This window comes from Plecotus auritus, assembly GCF_963455305.1.
Source record: "Plecotus auritus genome assembly, chromosome: 14".
Lineage (NCBI taxonomy): Eukaryota > Metazoa > Chordata > Mammalia > Chiroptera > Vespertilionidae > Plecotus > Plecotus auritus.
The window spans coordinates 4,296,780-4,313,349 of record NC_137780.1 but is presented as its reverse complement, the minus strand read 5'-3'; the positions used below and the strand labels follow the sequence as shown (position 1 = coordinate 4,313,349).

The 16,570-nt window shown below is 57.9% G+C and overlaps 1 protein-coding gene across 2 annotated transcripts; it reads right to left on the bottom strand.

The window, feature by feature from the left end:
* Window positions 1–303: 303 nt before the first annotated feature.
* TRIM67 (tripartite motif containing 67) lies at window positions 304–15,931 on the bottom strand. 2 transcript variants are annotated; one of them, XM_080651212.1, is made up of 10 exons: window positions 14,475–15,931; window positions 11,845–11,940; window positions 10,357–10,479; window positions 8,343–8,453; window positions 7,361–7,520; window positions 5,613–5,758; window positions 4,699–4,837; window positions 4,261–4,564; window positions 1,900–2,062; window positions 304–1,606 (listed from the first exon to the last, which is right to left on the bottom strand). In XM_080651212.1, exons 1-10 carry the CDS (start codon window positions 15,528–15,530, stop codon window positions 1,541–1,543), a joined length of 2,364 nt encoding a protein of 787 aa, XP_080507338.1. In that variant the 5' UTR covers window positions 15,531–15,931; the 3' UTR covers window positions 304–1,540. The 2 variants fall into 2 exon arrangements, with proteins under 2 accessions (XP_080507338.1, XP_080507339.1); XM_080651213.1 differs by having other exon boundaries at window positions 7,367–7,520.
* Window positions 15,932–16,570: the final 639 nt, after the last annotated feature.

The window sequence follows — 16,570 nt, the reverse complement described above, 5'->3', positions numbered from 1 at the left end:
GGGAGGGGAGGGATGGGGTGGGTGCTTCCAGCAGGGAGGGGAGGGAAGGGAGGGAGGGGGTGGGTGCTCCCACCAGGGAGGAGAGGGAGGGGAGGGAGGGGTGGGTGCTCCCAGCAGGGAGGGGAGGGAGGGGAGGGAGGAGAGGGAGGTGAGGGAGGAGGTGGGTGCTCCCAGCAGGGAGGGGAGGGAGGGGGTGGGTGCTCCCAGCAGGGAGGGGAGGGAGGGGAGGGAGGGGGTGGGTGCTCCCAGCAGGGAGGGGAGGGAGGGGTGGGTGCTTCCAGCAGGGAGGGGAGGGAGGGGGTGGGTGCTCCCAGCAGGGAGGGGAGGGAGGGGGTGGGTGCTCCCAGCAGGGAGGGGAGGGAGGGGGTGGGTGCTCCCAGCGGGGAGGGGAGGGCTCACCCAGAGCCCCACCCGGCCCTGTGGCCTCAGCACACCCAGGCTGTCTGGGAAGCTGGGGACAAGGACCAGCATTGCTGTCTACTTCCTGCCTCTTCAGGGTCCCGCCTGCCCGTTGCCCTGGCGGCCACTGCTTGCTCCTGATGCTTTACTGATGGCAGACAGCTGGGTCTCCAAGCAGCAGCGGGCTGGCTCTCAGGGGCTCCCGGGCCTTCGTCTCCCGTGGGTGAGTCTGAGCGGGGCACAGCTGGGGACAGCAGCTGCGACAGCTCGCAGGTCACTGGGGAGCCCGTTCCAGAGCGGCCACCACCAGGTGGAGACGCACCCCCTGGTCATTCCAATTCCGGTTCCAGGGTTTCCTTCTGTGTTTGAGAACTAAGGACTGAGGGGGTTAACTTCAGCAGACGATTGCGTGTGTGTGCATGTGTGTGCGTGTACGTGTGTGTGTGTGTGTGTGTGTGTGTGTGAGAGAGAGAGAGAGAGAGAGAGAGAGAGAGAGAGAGAGAGAGAGAGAGAGAGAAAGAGAGGGAGGGAGAGGTTGGTTGATGGAGGACCTAAGGTAACCATTTAGAAGACTTTTAACAGTTCAGTGAGAGGCTGAGGATCATGTGAATGCGTAGCACCCTTTCCAATGGATCCCGGGTTCGTCTGCAAGTGGCAGAGCTCACTGAAGCTCCAGGACCCAAAAGCTCAGGAACTTCTCCTGGCAAAGACGGGATCCTGGCACAGGGCGGACTCTGAGGACACAGGGCCCCAAGGGTCTCCTGCCTCCTGCTCGCAGGACAATAGTCACACGTTTGCCCTTCCCTCAACCTCCGCCCTCCTCCCCAAAAGACAAGCTTTGGGAACAGACAGCAGGAAACAGCCATAGACCCCATCCCTTCTCACTCCCTGGAGCAAGGTCCTCTGTGAGCACTGAACCGTCCAGGGGGGACCGAGGGGAGCACACCCCCGCGTTCCCCACCGACAGCGGCCTGGGCAGGCCCAGCCTGCGACCCATCCTCCGCCCCCCACAGAAAACGCTTCTCTAAGATACTCAGGGGCTTCCGGGGCACCGCGACGTGGTCATCGGCCCGCGTGGTTGTTGACCTCAGCGAGGGGTGGCGGGCTCCTCCCAGACGCCCTTGTGGGGCTGGAGCGGGGGCTAGTTGCCTGCCAGCTTGGGCCGCCCCAGGTTGGTGGGCACATCCAGTCCAGTGTGCAGGGTGACCTGGAAATGAACACGGGACGGGTGAGGGGGGCGAGGCTGCCCCGTGAGCCCTGAGCACCCAGAGAACACGGCCAGGTGCTAACCTGTGCTGCCGGCACCCACAGGCAGCCGCATCTCTGCATCGTGGGGCTGTGGGCTCAGGTCACTCAGGCGAGGCCCACGCGTGTGCCCCCAGGAGCGGGTCTGCGCCTCTCTCCTCGGAATGGGAACCACCCAGCTGCCCAGGTGCCCTGTGGACGTCCCCCGAGCCGCAGGGGCAGCAGCCACGGGCCCCGGGGGGCGGGGCGAGGTACCTGCACGTTGCGGTTGAGGCTGAGGGCCGGCATGAAGACCCCGTCCACGTGGCTGAAGGCCGTGGGGCCCTGCTGCTGCCCGTTGATGAAGAAGGTCAAGGTGTGCTGGGTCAGGTCCAGCAGCACGCCCACGGTGGCCCCCTTGCACACGCCGCCTTCCGTCCTGCGGAGAGAAGCCCCCGTGGGCCCTTCACACACCCAGCCCGGGACGTCAGGATGGCTCAGGACAATCGCCTAAAGGGTGCTCAGATGCCCGGCCGGCATATGTATATATATATTTAGGCTTTATTTTATTATTTTACCAGAGGCCCGATGCACGAAGATTCGTGCAAGAATGGGACTTCCTTCCCCTGGCTGCCGGCACCGCCTTCGCTCAGGCCGGGAGCCACCTTTCTGCCTTTGCTCTGGCCCAGAGCCGCCTTTCCGACTTCCCACGCTGCCCAGAGGCCCAGAGCGGCAGGGGCGGTGCGTAACACCTGCGTATGCAAATTAACCTCCATCTTTGTTGGGTTAATTTGCATACTCAGTCCTGATTGGCTGGTGGGCGTCGCGAAGGTACGGTCAATTTGCATCTTTCTCTTTTATTAGTGTAGATTATTTTTTTAATTATTTTTCCCCTGTGTCCTCTTGGCCAAGGAAACTCACTCTGATGGCAGGTTAAAGAGTGGATATCTTTTTTAAAAAAAAAAAAAAAAAACATGTTGCCCTAACTGGTTTGGCTCAGTGGATAGAGCGTCGGCCTGCGGACTGAAGGGTCCCAGGTTCGATTCCAGTCAAGGGCATGTACCTTGGTTGCGGGCACATCCCCAGTAGGGAGTGTGCAAGAGGCAGCTGAATCGATGTTTCTCTCTCATCAATGTTTCTAACTCTCTATACTTCTCCTTTCCTCTCTGTAAAAAATCAATAAAATATATTTTAAAAAAAATAAATAAATAAAAATTAAAAAAAAAACATGTTTTTATTGATTTCAGAGAAGAGAGGAAAGGAGAGGGAGAGAGAGAAACATCAGTGATGAGAGAGAATCATGGATCGGCTGCCTCCTGCACGCCCAGCACTGGGGATGGAGCCTGAAACCTAGGCATGTGCCCTGACCGGGAATCGAACCTGGAACCCTTCGGTCTGCAGGCGGACGCTCTAACCACTGAGCTAACCCAGCCAGGGCTTAGGCTTTGTTTTAAATGCCGATTCACAGGTCTCTGTTCGAGCGGCACTGAGGTGGTAAACTGGCTCACTGTGGACTTAGTAGAACTGGCTGCAGAAGAGGAGCTGAAACCCTCATGCTCACACGGGTTGGAAGTAAGGACGTCACTGCACACGGGTCGGTTCTGCTCTCAGGGCAGTTTTAGTCGCCCAGGTTTCCGTGGTGCCTGGGTCTGTTTAGGCTAAATCTGGCCAACGAGGAGCAGCACCCCCTCCCCCAAAATGCCTCCGCCACTTTGAATTCTGGGCTAATTTTGTGGCCAGAATGCGGTGACCCAAACGCTCAATCTTTCTTTCTTTTTTTTTTTCAATCCTCACCTGAGGATATTTTTTTTCCCCACTGAATTCTAGAGAGAGTGGAAGGAAGGGAGGAGGAAAGAGAGAGAGAGAGGAAGAGAGAGAGAAACATCGATGTGAGATAAATACCTCGATTGGTTGCCTCCCACATGTGGGAGACCTGCAACCAAGGTACATGCCCTTGACCGGGAATCGAACCTGTGACCCTTCAGTCTGTGGGCCGATGCTCTAACCACTGAGCTCACCATCCAGGGAAAAACGCTCCATCTTCCTACAGTGGCCTAGGGAGATGTCAAAAATGTCCTCAAGCCCTAACCGGTTTGGCTCAGTGGATAGAGCGTCAGCCTGTGGACTCAAGGGTCCCAGGTTCGATTCCGGTCAAGGGCATGTACCTTGGTTACAGGCACATCCCCAGTCGGGGGTGTGCAGGAGGCAGCTGATTGATGTCTCTCTCTCATCGATGTTTCTAGCTCTCTATCTCTCTCCCTTCCTCTCTGTGAAAAATCAATAAAATATATATATATTTTTTAAAAATGTCCTCAATGCCAAAACCGGTTTGGCTCAGTGGATAGAGCGTCGGCCTGCGGACGGAAGGGTCCCGGGTTCGATTCCGGTCAAGGGCACATACCTTGTTTGCGGGCACATCCCCAGTAGGGGGTGTGCAGGAGGCAGCTGATCGATGTTTCTCTCTCATTGATGTTTCTAACTCTATCCCTCTCCCTTCCTCTCTGTAAAAGATCAATAAAATATATTTTTTAAAAAAATAGTTTCCTGAGACCGGAACTCGGGAATGTGAGGAGGGCGGGGCAAAAGGCAAAGGGCAAAGGGCAAAGGGCAAAGGGCAAAGGGCCAAGGCCGGCGCACCTGTTGGTGTGGGAGTTGCAGTGCATGAACCAGCTGCGGTTGTTGTCCACGTACATGGCCCAGGCCTTGTCATCCTTGCCCAGCATCATGTCCTTGACCACGCTGGCCCGGGCCACCCCGAAGGCGGGGTCAGGGTGGTTGTCATAGCGATCCACGTGCAGCTCCCAGTAGTGCACGCCCTTGGAGAAGGCCGCCGTGCCCAGCACCACCCGGTCGTCGTAGCTGCTGCACGTGGCCGTCTGGTTGTCATTGGACAAAATGATGTCCCGGTGCCCAGAGTTGGGGTCAAAGGTGAACCAGGCCACTGGAAAGGAAGGAGGCAGGCGGGGGGGGCGGGGCACGGGGAGCCGGTCAGGGGTGGACGTTGCCAGCAGGCTCTCACCCGGGCTCAGAGATAGAGCCCCCATCTGTCTCTCCCCCGGAGACCCCGGTGCTCACCGTCCGACGTCTGCAGGACCACGGTCTTGCTGTAAGGCCCGACGCCGGACGAGTTGAAGGCCTTGACCCTGGCGTTGTAGGTGCTGTTGAAATGGAGGCCGTCGATCGTGCACAGGGTCTCCTTGCCCACGTACACCTCCTGAAAGAGAGCCAGGGCCGCACGGCCGGCACCTGTTAGCTGGAGGGTTTCTCTCAGCGGCATGTTGACATGAAAAGTGTTAGAGGGATGCCCGGCCGGCGTGGCTCAGGAGTTGAGCGTCAACCTATGAACCAGGAGGTCAGGGTTCGATTCCCAGTCAGGGCACATGCCCGAGTGGTGGGCTTGATCCCCAGTGTGCGGCGTGCAGGAGGCAGCCGATCCATGATTCTCATCACTGATGTTTGTATCTCTCTCTCCCTCTCCCTTCCTCTCTGAAATCAATAAAATACACTGAGTGGCCAGATTATTGTGATCTCTGAACGCATAATAATCTGGCCACTCAGTGTAGATCCTATATAATAAAAGGCTAATATGCAAATTGTCCCCTCCACCAGGAGTTCCACCAGCAGGCAGGCCGGCCAACTGCCCATGTCCCCTCCCCCTGGCCAGACTGGCTGGACCCCACCCATGCACGAATTCATGCACCAGGCCTCTAACATACACACACACACACACACACACACACACACGCACACACACACACACACTGAGTGGCCAGATTACTATGCATTCAGAGATCATCATCATCTGGCCACTCAGTGTATTATTCCTGCCTCCGGGCCTTGGGACCTCATCCCTCTGTCCTTGGAGCCAATACTCTCTCCGGTGGCATCAGAGCGACGGGCGGCCTCTCAGGCTGGTCCAGAGCAGTTGGGGCAGTGAGAGCCACCCCCAGCCTGGACCTCAGGGCCCCCCAGACCCTCACGGGGCTCACCCGGAACTGCCCCCCATCCCCGTCGTCCAGCTCCAGGATGTAGCCGTCCACGGGGCTGTGGGTGAAGGGCGGCAGCCTCCAGGCCAGCGTGACGCTGTTGTTGCGGGTGCAGCACTTTTCCAACTGCAGCAGGGGGCCCGGCGGCACTGCGACAGGGACAGGGACGCCAGGGTCAGGGCACGACCCCTCCTCAGGGCACCGGGCCCCTGCGGCCCCCTCCCCCTCCCAGGGCCCGGCCGCCTCCCCCTCCCGATCCCGGCCCTGGCCCCCAGGAGGAAACCTGGCTGAACTCCTCTCCTGCCTCCCTGCAGCCACTCCCAGCCTGTCCTGTACACACCTCGCCCCCGGGGTCTAGGCTCGGGTGGGCAGGTGAGAGCAGGCACAGGGTGTCCAGGAACCTCTGGGGCCCCAGCAGTTGCCTCCCCTCCCCCCCACCCACTGACAACCACTGGTTTCAACTGTTGGACTCGAGGATCTGTGGGAATTCCAGCAGAGCCTCTGTCCACGTGCCTCTGGGGCCCACAGGGACGCTCTGGGGCCAGCGCACAGCTTACACCTGGGGCTGGGATGGTGCTGGGGGTGGGGTGGGGATGGGGGCTGTAAAATGCAGACATTTAAGCCTTGTGCTGGGGACATAATTTATTTTATTTTCTAAGAGAAAGTTTATTTATTTAGAGAGTCACAGAGGTAGAAGAAGTGAGCCAGCTGGGCTGCGTGGGCTCAGGAAACAAGTCACAGAGGCAGAAGAAGGGCCTCTGGAGCTTAGGAGGGAGGAAGGAAAAGGTCAGGGTCTGGGGAAGGACAGGAGGACGGGAAACGGTCTCCGAGTGAACAATGATGCTCTTTTACTAGTGAGAAAACTCGGGTTCAGACCAGGGGGCCACCTGCCCTGGGTCACCCAGCCAGCAGGTGGCTGAGCTGGGACTTGAGCTTCCTCTGTGACTCAGGCATCCCTCCCCTCCCACTCCATCTCCCTCTCAGGATCATGATCTTGTAGTGCAGGGGTGGGGAACCGTTTTTCTGCCAAGGGCCACTTAGATATTGATAACACCATTCGCAGGCCATACAAAATTATCCATTTAAGAATTAGCCTGCTACGCCCGCCCAGCATGGCTCAGTGGTTGAGCGTTGACCATTGAACCAGGAGGTCACAGTTTGGTTCCCCGATCAAGGCTATGTCCAGGGTTGCAGGCTCCATCCCCAGTGTGGGGTGTGCAAGAGGCAGCTGATCAATGATTCTCTTTCATCATTGATGTTTCTATATCCCTCTCCCACTCCCTTCCTTCTCTGAAATAAATTTTAAAAAATGTTAAAGAAAATTAGCCTGCTGCCAAAACCGGTTTGGCTCAGTGGATAGAGCGTCCGCCTGCGGACTGAAAGGTCCCAGGTTCGATTCCGGTCAAGGGCATGTAACTTGGTTGCGGGCACATCCCCAGTAGGAGGTGTGCAAGAGGCAACTGATCGATGTTTCTCTCTCATCGATGTTTCTGACTATCTATCCCTCTCCCTTCCTCTCTGTAAAAAATCAATAAAATATATTTTAAAAAAAATAAAAAATAAATTAGCCTGCTATATTTGGTCAAGCATTTAATGAACTCACCCCTAATGCCTTGGCAGGGCCAGACCAAAGGATTTCTCGGGCCTTATATGGCCCACGGGCCTGACGTTCCCCACCCCTGTAAGCTGCCCCTCAGAGGGACCACCTGTTCTGAAAGCAGCCCTGACTGCACTGGCCAGTCCCGGCTCACCCCTACATTTCATCTGGATGAAGTCCAGCTGGTGGATGGCCTGCAGCAGCGGCTCACTGTCCAAGGTCAGGTCGAACTCCGCGGACACCTTGGGCTCTAGGGCGCCTTTGACCCACTGCTCCTGAGACACCTGCACTCGCTTGATCAGGGCGTCCGAGATCTTCAAAGGGAGCACGGAGGTCAGGGTTTGGATTCGCAGAGGAAAAATCAGGCAACGAGTGATGAGGGAGGCACTGGGGCCTTGTCCCCGTGCTCAGGGGCAGGAAGGGGCTGCCCACGGCTAGTGGGAAGCGTGGACGAGAGGAAATGAACCCTACCAGTGTGACAGGCGGAACATGCAAACGCACTGTGTGGTTTAAATCATATCTTAAGCTCAGCTGGTGTGGCTCAGTGGCTGAGTGAGGCCTCTGAACCAAGAGGTCAAGGTTTGATTCCCGGTCAGGGCACATGCCCAGGTTGTGGGCTCCATCCCCTGTGGGGGCATGCAGGAGGCAGCCGATCAGTGATTCCCTCTCATCATTGATGTTTTTCTCTCTCTCTCTCCCTCTCCCTTCCTCTTTATTTTTTTTTTAAATATATTTTATTGATTTTTTACAGAGAGGAAGGGAGAGGGATAGAGAGTTAGAAACATTGATGAGAGAGAAACATCGATCAGCTGCCTCCTGCACACCTCCTACTGGGGATGTGCCCGCAACCAAGGTACATGCCCTTGACCGGAATCGAACCTGGGACCCTTTAGTCCGCAGGCCGATGCTCTATCCACTGAGCCAAACCGGTTAGGGCTCTCCCTTCCTCTTTAAAGTCAATACAAATAAATAATAAAAAATTTAAAAAAAGATGAGGACTTGGGTCTTCTGGAACCCTTGAGCAAAGGACTGCTCAACTCCAGGCCGCGGGAAGGGGCCTTCCTAGCGGTGTTTGGGGAGTGGGGGTGGGGCGGGGGAAGGGAGCCAGCCCACCTGGGCCCTGGGAGCGGGCTCACCTGGAGGAACCCTGCGGGGTCGTTCTCCTTGATCACCTCCAGGCAGTACTCCATCAGCCCCGTGGACTGGCGCAGCTTCAGCGTGCAGTGGTTGATCTGGTCCCAGACCATCTGCGGGGGAAAGAGTCCCTAGTCACCCTCTCATCAGGGGAAGAGCAGCCGGGCTGCGGCGCGAGTCACAGAGAAGGTTCTGGAAGAGGTGGCACTGGCCCGGCCCGCCGTGAACCCTCTCTTCTCGCCGTCCTGCTCCGGAGCTCCACGTGCCCTCGTTACGGGAGGGATAAATGGATCCGCTTCCCAACACGTGGGGCCACAACCCCCAACAGAGCAGACGTCCTGAACTCTGGGGAGACAGCGCAGAGTCTGAAACTCTCCCACGGCTGGTCCCCCATCTCACTGGTCTCGGGGGCCTGGATGGGCTCAGCTGCTTTGCTGGTGAACCACGGACCATCCCCAAAGCTCACTCCTTCTCCCCTGGAAAGTAGTATTTTCTGCCCTGGCCGGTGTGGCTCAGCGGTTGGAGCATCAGCCCGCGGCCTGAAGGGTCCGGGGCTTGATCCCGGTGAAGGGCATGCACCTCGGTGGCAGGCTCCATCCCAGATCCCGGTTGGGGGCATGAGGCAGCCAACCCGTGAGTCTCTCTCACATCGATGTTTCTCTCTGTCTCTCCCTCTCCCTTCCACTCTCTCGGAAAATCAATGGGAAAATATCCTCAGGTGAGGATTAACCAAAAAAAAGAAAAGAAAAGGAAAAAGCAAAAGCAAAAGGAAGTAGCATTTTCCTATTCGGTTGGCAAATGTCTATAAAACAGATCGAACCTTGGGACAAGGAAGCCGACCTTGGTCAATGCCGCGTGCTCACAGGTGCCTGCCCAGCCCAGGAGCCCAGCACGGTGTGAGGGGAACACCCCCCCACCCGCCTTGGTGAATGGGGTCCTATTATTGCCACTGATTACTGAGGGCAGGACACAGCAGACGCGGCCTGGAGGAGGGGCAGAGCTGGGGACCTGAGCGAGCTCGGCCTCGTCACCGTCAGTGGTCCCTTCTGCTCTGCGAGGCGAGAGCAGGAGTCCCGGAGGCAGCACTCGGGGCTCAGAGGGGGCCGGAGAGAGTGGACTTGCGACCAGGACTCGGGGCGTCCGGCACTGGCTTTGGAGGGACACCGTGTGTGTTGACTGGCTGCAGGGACAGTCACGTGAGTACGTGGGTCCAGGGGCAGCTTGCTCATCCCTTCCTTGTTTCATTCACTCACTTATTCGTCCATTCACTCATTCACTCACTCACCCATTCATTCAGTTATTCATTCATTCACTCACTCATTCCTTCATTTACTCACTCATTCATTCATTCACTCACTCATTCATTCATTCACTCACTCATTCCTTCATTCACTCACTCACTCACTCATTCCTTCATTCACTCATTCATTCATTCATTCACTCACTCATTCCTTCATTCACTCACTCACTCACTCATTCCTTCATTCACTCATTCATTCATTCATTCACTCACTCATTCCTTCATTCACTCACTCACTCATTCATTCATTCACTCACTCATTCCTTCATTCATTCACTCACTCACTCACTCATTCCTTCATTCACTCACTCATTCCTTCATTCACTCACTCACTCATTCATTCATTCACTCACTCATTCCTTCATTCACTCACTCACCCATTCATTCATTCACTCACCCATTCCTTCATTCACTCACTCATTCCTTCATTCATTCACTCATTCATTCATTCACTCACTCATTCCTTCATTCACTCACTCACTCATTCATTCATTCACTCACTCATTCATTCATTCACTCACTCACTCATTCCTTCATTCACTCACTCATTCATTCATTCATTCACTCACTCACTCATTCATTCATTCATTCATCCGTTCCCTCACTCACTAACATGGACTCAGTGCTTCCCACATGCTCCACCCGTGCTGGGTGCAGAGGCTGTGACGGGGACGGGGAGGGAGGGGCGTGGGCGCCCTGGTCTCCCGGGCACCTACCTTCAGCTTGTGCTCCCTCTCTTTCGTGACCTTGGTGAGCAGCTTGGCCTTCTGCCGAGTCAGAGCGTCGACCAGCGCGTCACACTGAGCGACCAGGCAGGCTTCATAGTCCAGTCCGTTCTCCTGGGGGAGCAGAGATGTTCAGGGGAAGGCGTGCTGAGGTCTGGCAGGGGCTAGATGCACGGACGCAGGTCAGAGACGCACGTCCTGGACGCAGGTCAGAGACGGGATGAAACTGGACACCGTGCACATATAAACTGGGGAAGAGGGACCGTGCATCGTGGCACATCTCTCTGGAGGGATAGTCCTTAGGCATTCAAACCTTGTTCCGAGAGGTTTTTTTTATATATATATATTTTATTGATTTTTTAAAAAAATATATTTTATTGATTTTTAACAGAGAGGAAGGGAGAAGGATAGAGAGTTAGAAACATCGATGAGAGAGAAACATCAATCAGCTGCCTCCTGCACACCTCCCACTGGGGATGTGCCCGCAACCAAGGTACATGCCCTTGACCGGAATCGAACCTGGGACCCTTCAGTCCGCAGGCCGACGCTCTATCCACTGAGCCACACCGGTCAGGGCTTGTTCTGAGAGTTTTTATTGTCACAGGAAATCCTCAGTGGGGGAGGGGGGAGGAGGGGAACAGGCTACAAGTTGCGTACTGCGTAATCCCGTCATACTGCGTATGCACATGTGTTCCAAACAGCCATCTTCGACTTAGTCCCTCAGTCCCTTTCCTCCATCCTGACACTGGTGCTTTCCAGGGTCACCGTGTGTATGTTCCTCCACGTGCACATTCACATGGAGCACACGCGTGTGCACTCTCCCTCACACCCCGAGCTCCTGAGGCCAGACACGGTGCCTTAGGGATCTGCATCTGGCTCAGGATGTGACATCGCATGAGGGCTACAAATACACTTGTTTAGGCCCGGCCAGTGTGGCTCAGTGGTTGAGCGTCGACCTATGAACCAGGAGGTCACGGTTCGATTCCAGGTCAGGGCACATGCCCAGGTTGTGGGCTCGATCCCCAGCAGGGGGCGTGCAGGAGGCAGCCGATCCATGATTTTCTCTCATCACTGATGTTTCTCTCTCTCTCTCCCCCCTCCCTTCCTCTCTAAAATCAATAAAAATATTTTTTAGAAAATACACTTGTTTAGTAAGTAATGCATTTACGTTTGGATGCATTGATGGCATGGGTACCAAACACCCTGTACAGGCTGGCACTGCGTAGGATGACATGGCCATGCAGGGGGTGCACGACTTCTCTCCAGCTCCTTCTATGATCCCCTCTCTCCTGCCCCTATCAAGTGCTGCGTGAGGGTGGGTGGACCGAGCGTGGTGTCTGCAGTGTCTGGGGCTGCAGGACAAGCCAGCCTCCTCGCGCGCATTCCCGAGCACGTGCTCGCCACACGCAGTCCTTTCCTCCAGGTGCCTCTCCTGAGCTTGCTGCACCCACCGCCCTCCTGGCGCTGCGGCCGGCTCACCTGGATCTGCTGCAGAATGTTCTTCAGCTGCACCAGGAACTCCTTCGCCTCCTTGGCCTTGTCGGAAACGCCATTCAAGGCCTGGGACAGCTGGGCCTACACAGGAGTCACAGGTTGAAGAGGAGAAGGAGGGCTTAGAGGCACACAGTTTGCACTTCATTGTGAAGACTTGTGTTTCAGCCCGGCCGGCGTGGCTCAGGGGTTGAGCGTCCACCTAGGAACCAGGAGGTCACGGTTCGGTTCCCGGTCAGGGCACATGCCCGGGGTTGCGGGCTCCATCCCCAGGAGGAGGTGTGCAGGAGGCAGCCGATCCATGATTCTCTCTCATCCCTGAGGTTTCTATCTCTCCCTCTCCCTTCCTCTCTGAAATCAGTAAAAATATATATTTAAAATAAAGAAGTTATCCGCACATGTTTTTCTGCAGGAAGCCTGGTCACTGAGGTTAAATAAGCATTCTGTGTACCCTTGTGCTTTCCCTCGGGTCTAGTGGTTTTAAGTGTAAGAACTTGAAAAATAATAACGCACATTGGTTACTGAGGGGCAGGTACTGCGCTAGAGGCTAAACACACAGAATTACACTGACTCCTTACAACAATGATGGGAATTAGGTGTTATTATCCAATGGGCTTTAAGCTGTGCCTAAAGCTTACAGAATTACAGGCGCTGAGACCTGGATGTAGGTCTGTGTAACTATGCAGCAGGGTGTCTCAGCAGAAACACTGTCGACATTTGGGGCTGCATCATTGTTTTGGGGAGGTGTCCTGAGTACTATAAGATTAGCCTGGCTGACGTGGCTCAGTGGTTGAGTGTTCACCTGTGAACCGGGAGGTCGCGGTTCAATTCCCGGTCAGGGCACAAGCCTGGGTTGTGGGCTCGATCCATCCCCAGGAATCTAGTGGATAGAGACCAGGGAGGTGGCTAATCTTTTTTTTAAAATATTTTTTAATTGATTTCAGAGAGGATGGGAGAGGACTAGAGAGAGAGAAACATCAAGGATGAGAGAGAATCATGGATTGGCTGCCTCCTGCCTTTTTTTTTTTTTTTACAGAGAGGAAGGGAGAGGGATAGAGAGTTAGAAACATCCATGAGAGAGAAACATGGATCAGCTGCCTCCTGCACACCCCCCACTGGGGATGTGCCCGCAACCAAGGTACATGCCCTTGACCGGAATCGAACCCGGACCTTTCAGTCCGCAGGCCGACACTCTATCCACTGAGCCAAACCGGTTAGGGCAGGGCTCCTGCCTTTTTAAGGTGTGAAAAATTTTCTGGAAAGAGGATGCTGAATAATAAGTGTCCACATTGGCAGCTCCCGTTGGGGACCTTGAAGGAGGGACTCTAACTCTGCCAGGCCTGCCTCGCTGACCTCACAGGCCTGTGAGTCCTTACTCAGCTTAGCCTTCAGATGAACAATGAAGATGCAAGTTCCTTCTAAGACCGGACCCTGCTCTTGCCTTGGGGCCATAATCAAGCGCCTGACCTGATTGGCAGCCACCAGGGAGCTCCAGCCAATAGCCTCACAGGCTGTTCCATTCCCACTGGGAGGTGGCATCCCAGGCCAGTCCTGGGGAGGGAGGCTGGGCAGCCTGCTGATGCAGGTGGGCCTCGCTGTCTTACGAAGGGCCTGCTCTGTGACGGCACCACGTGACCCTGAAGGCACGGTCTCTGGGGAAAAAGGCACTGCCTTGTTCAAACACGGTGCCTGGGGTGGAAAGTGCTGGAGACTAGCTGACAGTGTAGGGACATTTCTGCTCTGGAAGCCGGTGGGAGTTCTGCTCCGGAGGGAATCGTGTGGCCCTTCCCTGAGGGCTGGGATCGAATCCTTCCCGCCTTCAGAGACGGTTAACCAAGTGCAAGACTTGGGACATTTTCCCGCACGCACAGGCGGTAACACTTGAACTTAAAAACAAACGTTATAGAGGGAGGAAGGGGCTCTGGACGCTAGGGCCTTCCAAGTAACTCATTAGCCCTCGCCAGTGGGGGTCCATGGATAGAGTGTGGGCCTGCGGACTGAAGGGTCCCGGGTTCGATTCCCGGTCAAGGGCACGTGCCTGGGGTTGCGGGCTGGATCCCCAGTGAGGGGTGTGCAGGAGGCAGCCGATCCATGATTCTCTGTCATCATTGATGTTTGTACCTCTCTTTCCCTGTCCCTTCCTCTCTGAAGTCAATAAAAATATATGTTTTTAAAAAGGTAACTCATTGGTCAACTTAAGGCGTGAAAAAAAGCACGCTTCTGCATTCTGGGTGTCCTTTCTGTAGAATCCTCTTTCCTACTACGTCATCTTTCCATGCGCTTCCCATCTCCAACACCCAGAGCACCTGGAGTTCGTTGAAATGTTTATCCAATGACAGATGAGGGAACGAGTGAATGAATGAATGAATGAATGAACGAATGAATAAATGAGGTCAGTCCAGCGTGAATGGATGAATGAATGAGATCATCCCTGCATGAATGAATGAATGCATGCATGCATACATGAATAATGAGGTCAGTCCCGCGTGAATGAATGAATGAATGAATGAGGTCAGTCCGCTTGACCCTCTGGCCGGCCCTCTGCCAGTTCGCCAGGAAAGAGGCCACGCCCCCTTCCCGGCGCCCCCCCCCCCCCCGCCCCGCGGGCGCTCACCCACCTTGTGCTGCTTCCACATGGCGCCCAGCGGCTTCACCTCGTGCTGGGCGTGCCGGCCCTCCTCCAGGCACAGGTAGCACACGGGGGTGCGGCAGCCCACGCAGTACATGCTGTAGTTCTCCAGCTCGTGCTCCGGGCACGTGGGGAACTTGCGGGCCGCGCCGCCCCCGGTCGCTCCGGACGAGGTGCCTCCGGGACTCCTGCAGCCGCCTCCCGCGCTGGGGGCGCCCTGGGCCGCGCCCGGGGACGGGGACGGGGACGGGGACGCCGAGGCAGCCTCGGCGGGCGGCGGCGGCGGCGGCGGCTGCACCAGGCGGTGCTTGGCGAAGGGCCCCCGGGACGGGTGGCACTTGAGCTGGCAGGCGGCGCAGTAGAGCACGTCGCACTGCTCGCAGAGCGCGGCGGCCGGCGCGGGCGGGGTGCGGTCGCACAGCTGGCAGGTGGCCAGGGCCGGGGCCGCCGCCGCCTGCGCCCCGCGGGCCTGCTGGTGCCGCTGCACGATGGCCTCCAGCAGCCGGTTGCGCCGGAAGCCGCGCAGGCCGCGGTGGTCCAGGGAGGCGCTGCGGTGGCACTGCGGGCAGGTGATGGCGCTGGAGGACGAGGCCAGCGAGGAGCAGGCGGCGCCCCGGGCGGCGGCGGCCGAGGAGCCGGGCGGCGCGGGCACCATGGGCAGCACCCGCACCCCGTTGGGCGACTTGAGGCTCGGGGTGTACGAGCCGTACCCGCTGTCCGTCTCGCTGTACAAGCTCAGCTTGTCCGCGTGGTCCCCGCCGCCACCGCCCGCGCCGCCGCCCGGGCCGCTGGCTGCGCCTCCGCTGCCGCCACCGCAGGCCGGGCCGGGCGCGGCCTCAGGGTCCGGGGAAGGCGAGGCGGCGGCGCCCGCGGGCAGCCCAGAGCCCCGCGAGTGCAGGAGCGGCTGCGGCAGGTGCTGCTCTCCGTCCGGGGTCTGCACCGCGATGGTGCGAGCGCAGGGCAGGCAGACGTTGTGGGAACAGGGCAAGATGATGGGCTCCCGGAACAGGGAGCCGCACACGGGGCACTTCAGCTCCTCCTCCATCGCGGCTCGGGCGGCACGCGCGGCTCGGGTCCCGGGTGGATGGCCCCAGCTCCAGAGCCGGGCGCAGGGGGGCAAACGCGGTCAGCACCGGGAAGACTGGAGGCGGGGGCATCACACCGGCATGTCTGCCGCGCAGCTCGGGGCACGCCCCTCTCTGTCCCGGGGCCGCCGCCCTAAGACGACGGGGAGCAGGAGAAGGGAAGGGTCCTCACCTCCAGCCCGCGAGGCTCCTGCCCCAGCGGCCTCCACCTGCGGCCCGAGTCCGGGGGGCCTGCGAGGCTCGAGGTGATGAATCAGCACCGGCGCCGCCAGTGGCCTCAGCGCGCGCGTCCTCTCCACATCAGGGCCAGCGCCCGGCTGCCGCTCGCTGCCTCACCTGCTCCAAGCCCTCAGCTCCAGTGGGCAGCTGCCCAGGCCCCCCCCCCCCGCCCCTCTTTAGCCGCTGCCCCGCCCCCAAAAGGGGCGATCTGTAGGGGAGAAGGCGGGCGAGCAGGCCGCTTGACAGCGGGGCTGGGTTCAGCACCAGGAGTCGGCGGACAGCGCCCGGGAGCCTCTAGTGGAGCCCGAGTTCAAGGCGCAAGGACCGAAGAGGGGCCGCCACCTGCCAGGTCGCTACGCCCGTGACTATCCCAGCGGGGCCTCGCCGGCCCGGAGACCCCCGTGCGCCTCCCTTCTTGGCGGCCGCCGGTGCGGCCAGATGCGCCCTGGGCGTTCTTCCTGTGGCCGGGATGGACCCGCTTCTCCGGTTCTCCGCTGCTGCTCCTGCGGCGCCTCTGTCCTTGGCCGCGCGATGCGCAGCCGGCGGGCGGAGGGCGAGCGCGGGGCTGGCTCGGGGATCCCCTCCCCGCCTCCCTCCGCCGCCGCAGCCTCCTCCCCGAGCGGCGCGCCGAGGAGTTGTAATTTCCAGGGCAAGAGAGGGGTGGCGGGGGTGGGGTGTTGGGGCGGGGGGAGGCGTCAGCTCGGCGAATAAGGACTCAGCGCCTCTTGCAGCCACGGAAGTGAAGGGGCAATTTTAAGGGTTTCGCGGAGAGGATCATTGT

What these genes read in the sequence shown, in the direction of transcription:
- TRIM67 (XM_080651212.1), bottom strand. Translation starts at nt 15,530, where the DNA reads ATGGAGGAGGAGCTGAAGTGCCCCGTGTGCGGCTCCCTGTTCCGGGAG. An exon ending in GGGATGGGGGGCAGTTCCGG is followed by an intron (nt 4,838 to 5,612) that starts GTGAGCCCCGTG and finishes GCTCTCTTTCAG; the next exon opens with GAGGTGTACGTGGGCAAGGA. An exon ending in TGCAACTCCCACACCAACAG is followed by an intron (nt 2,063 to 4,260) that starts GTGCGCCGGCCT and finishes TTCTCTCCGCAG; the next exon opens with GACGGAAGGCGGCGTGTGCA.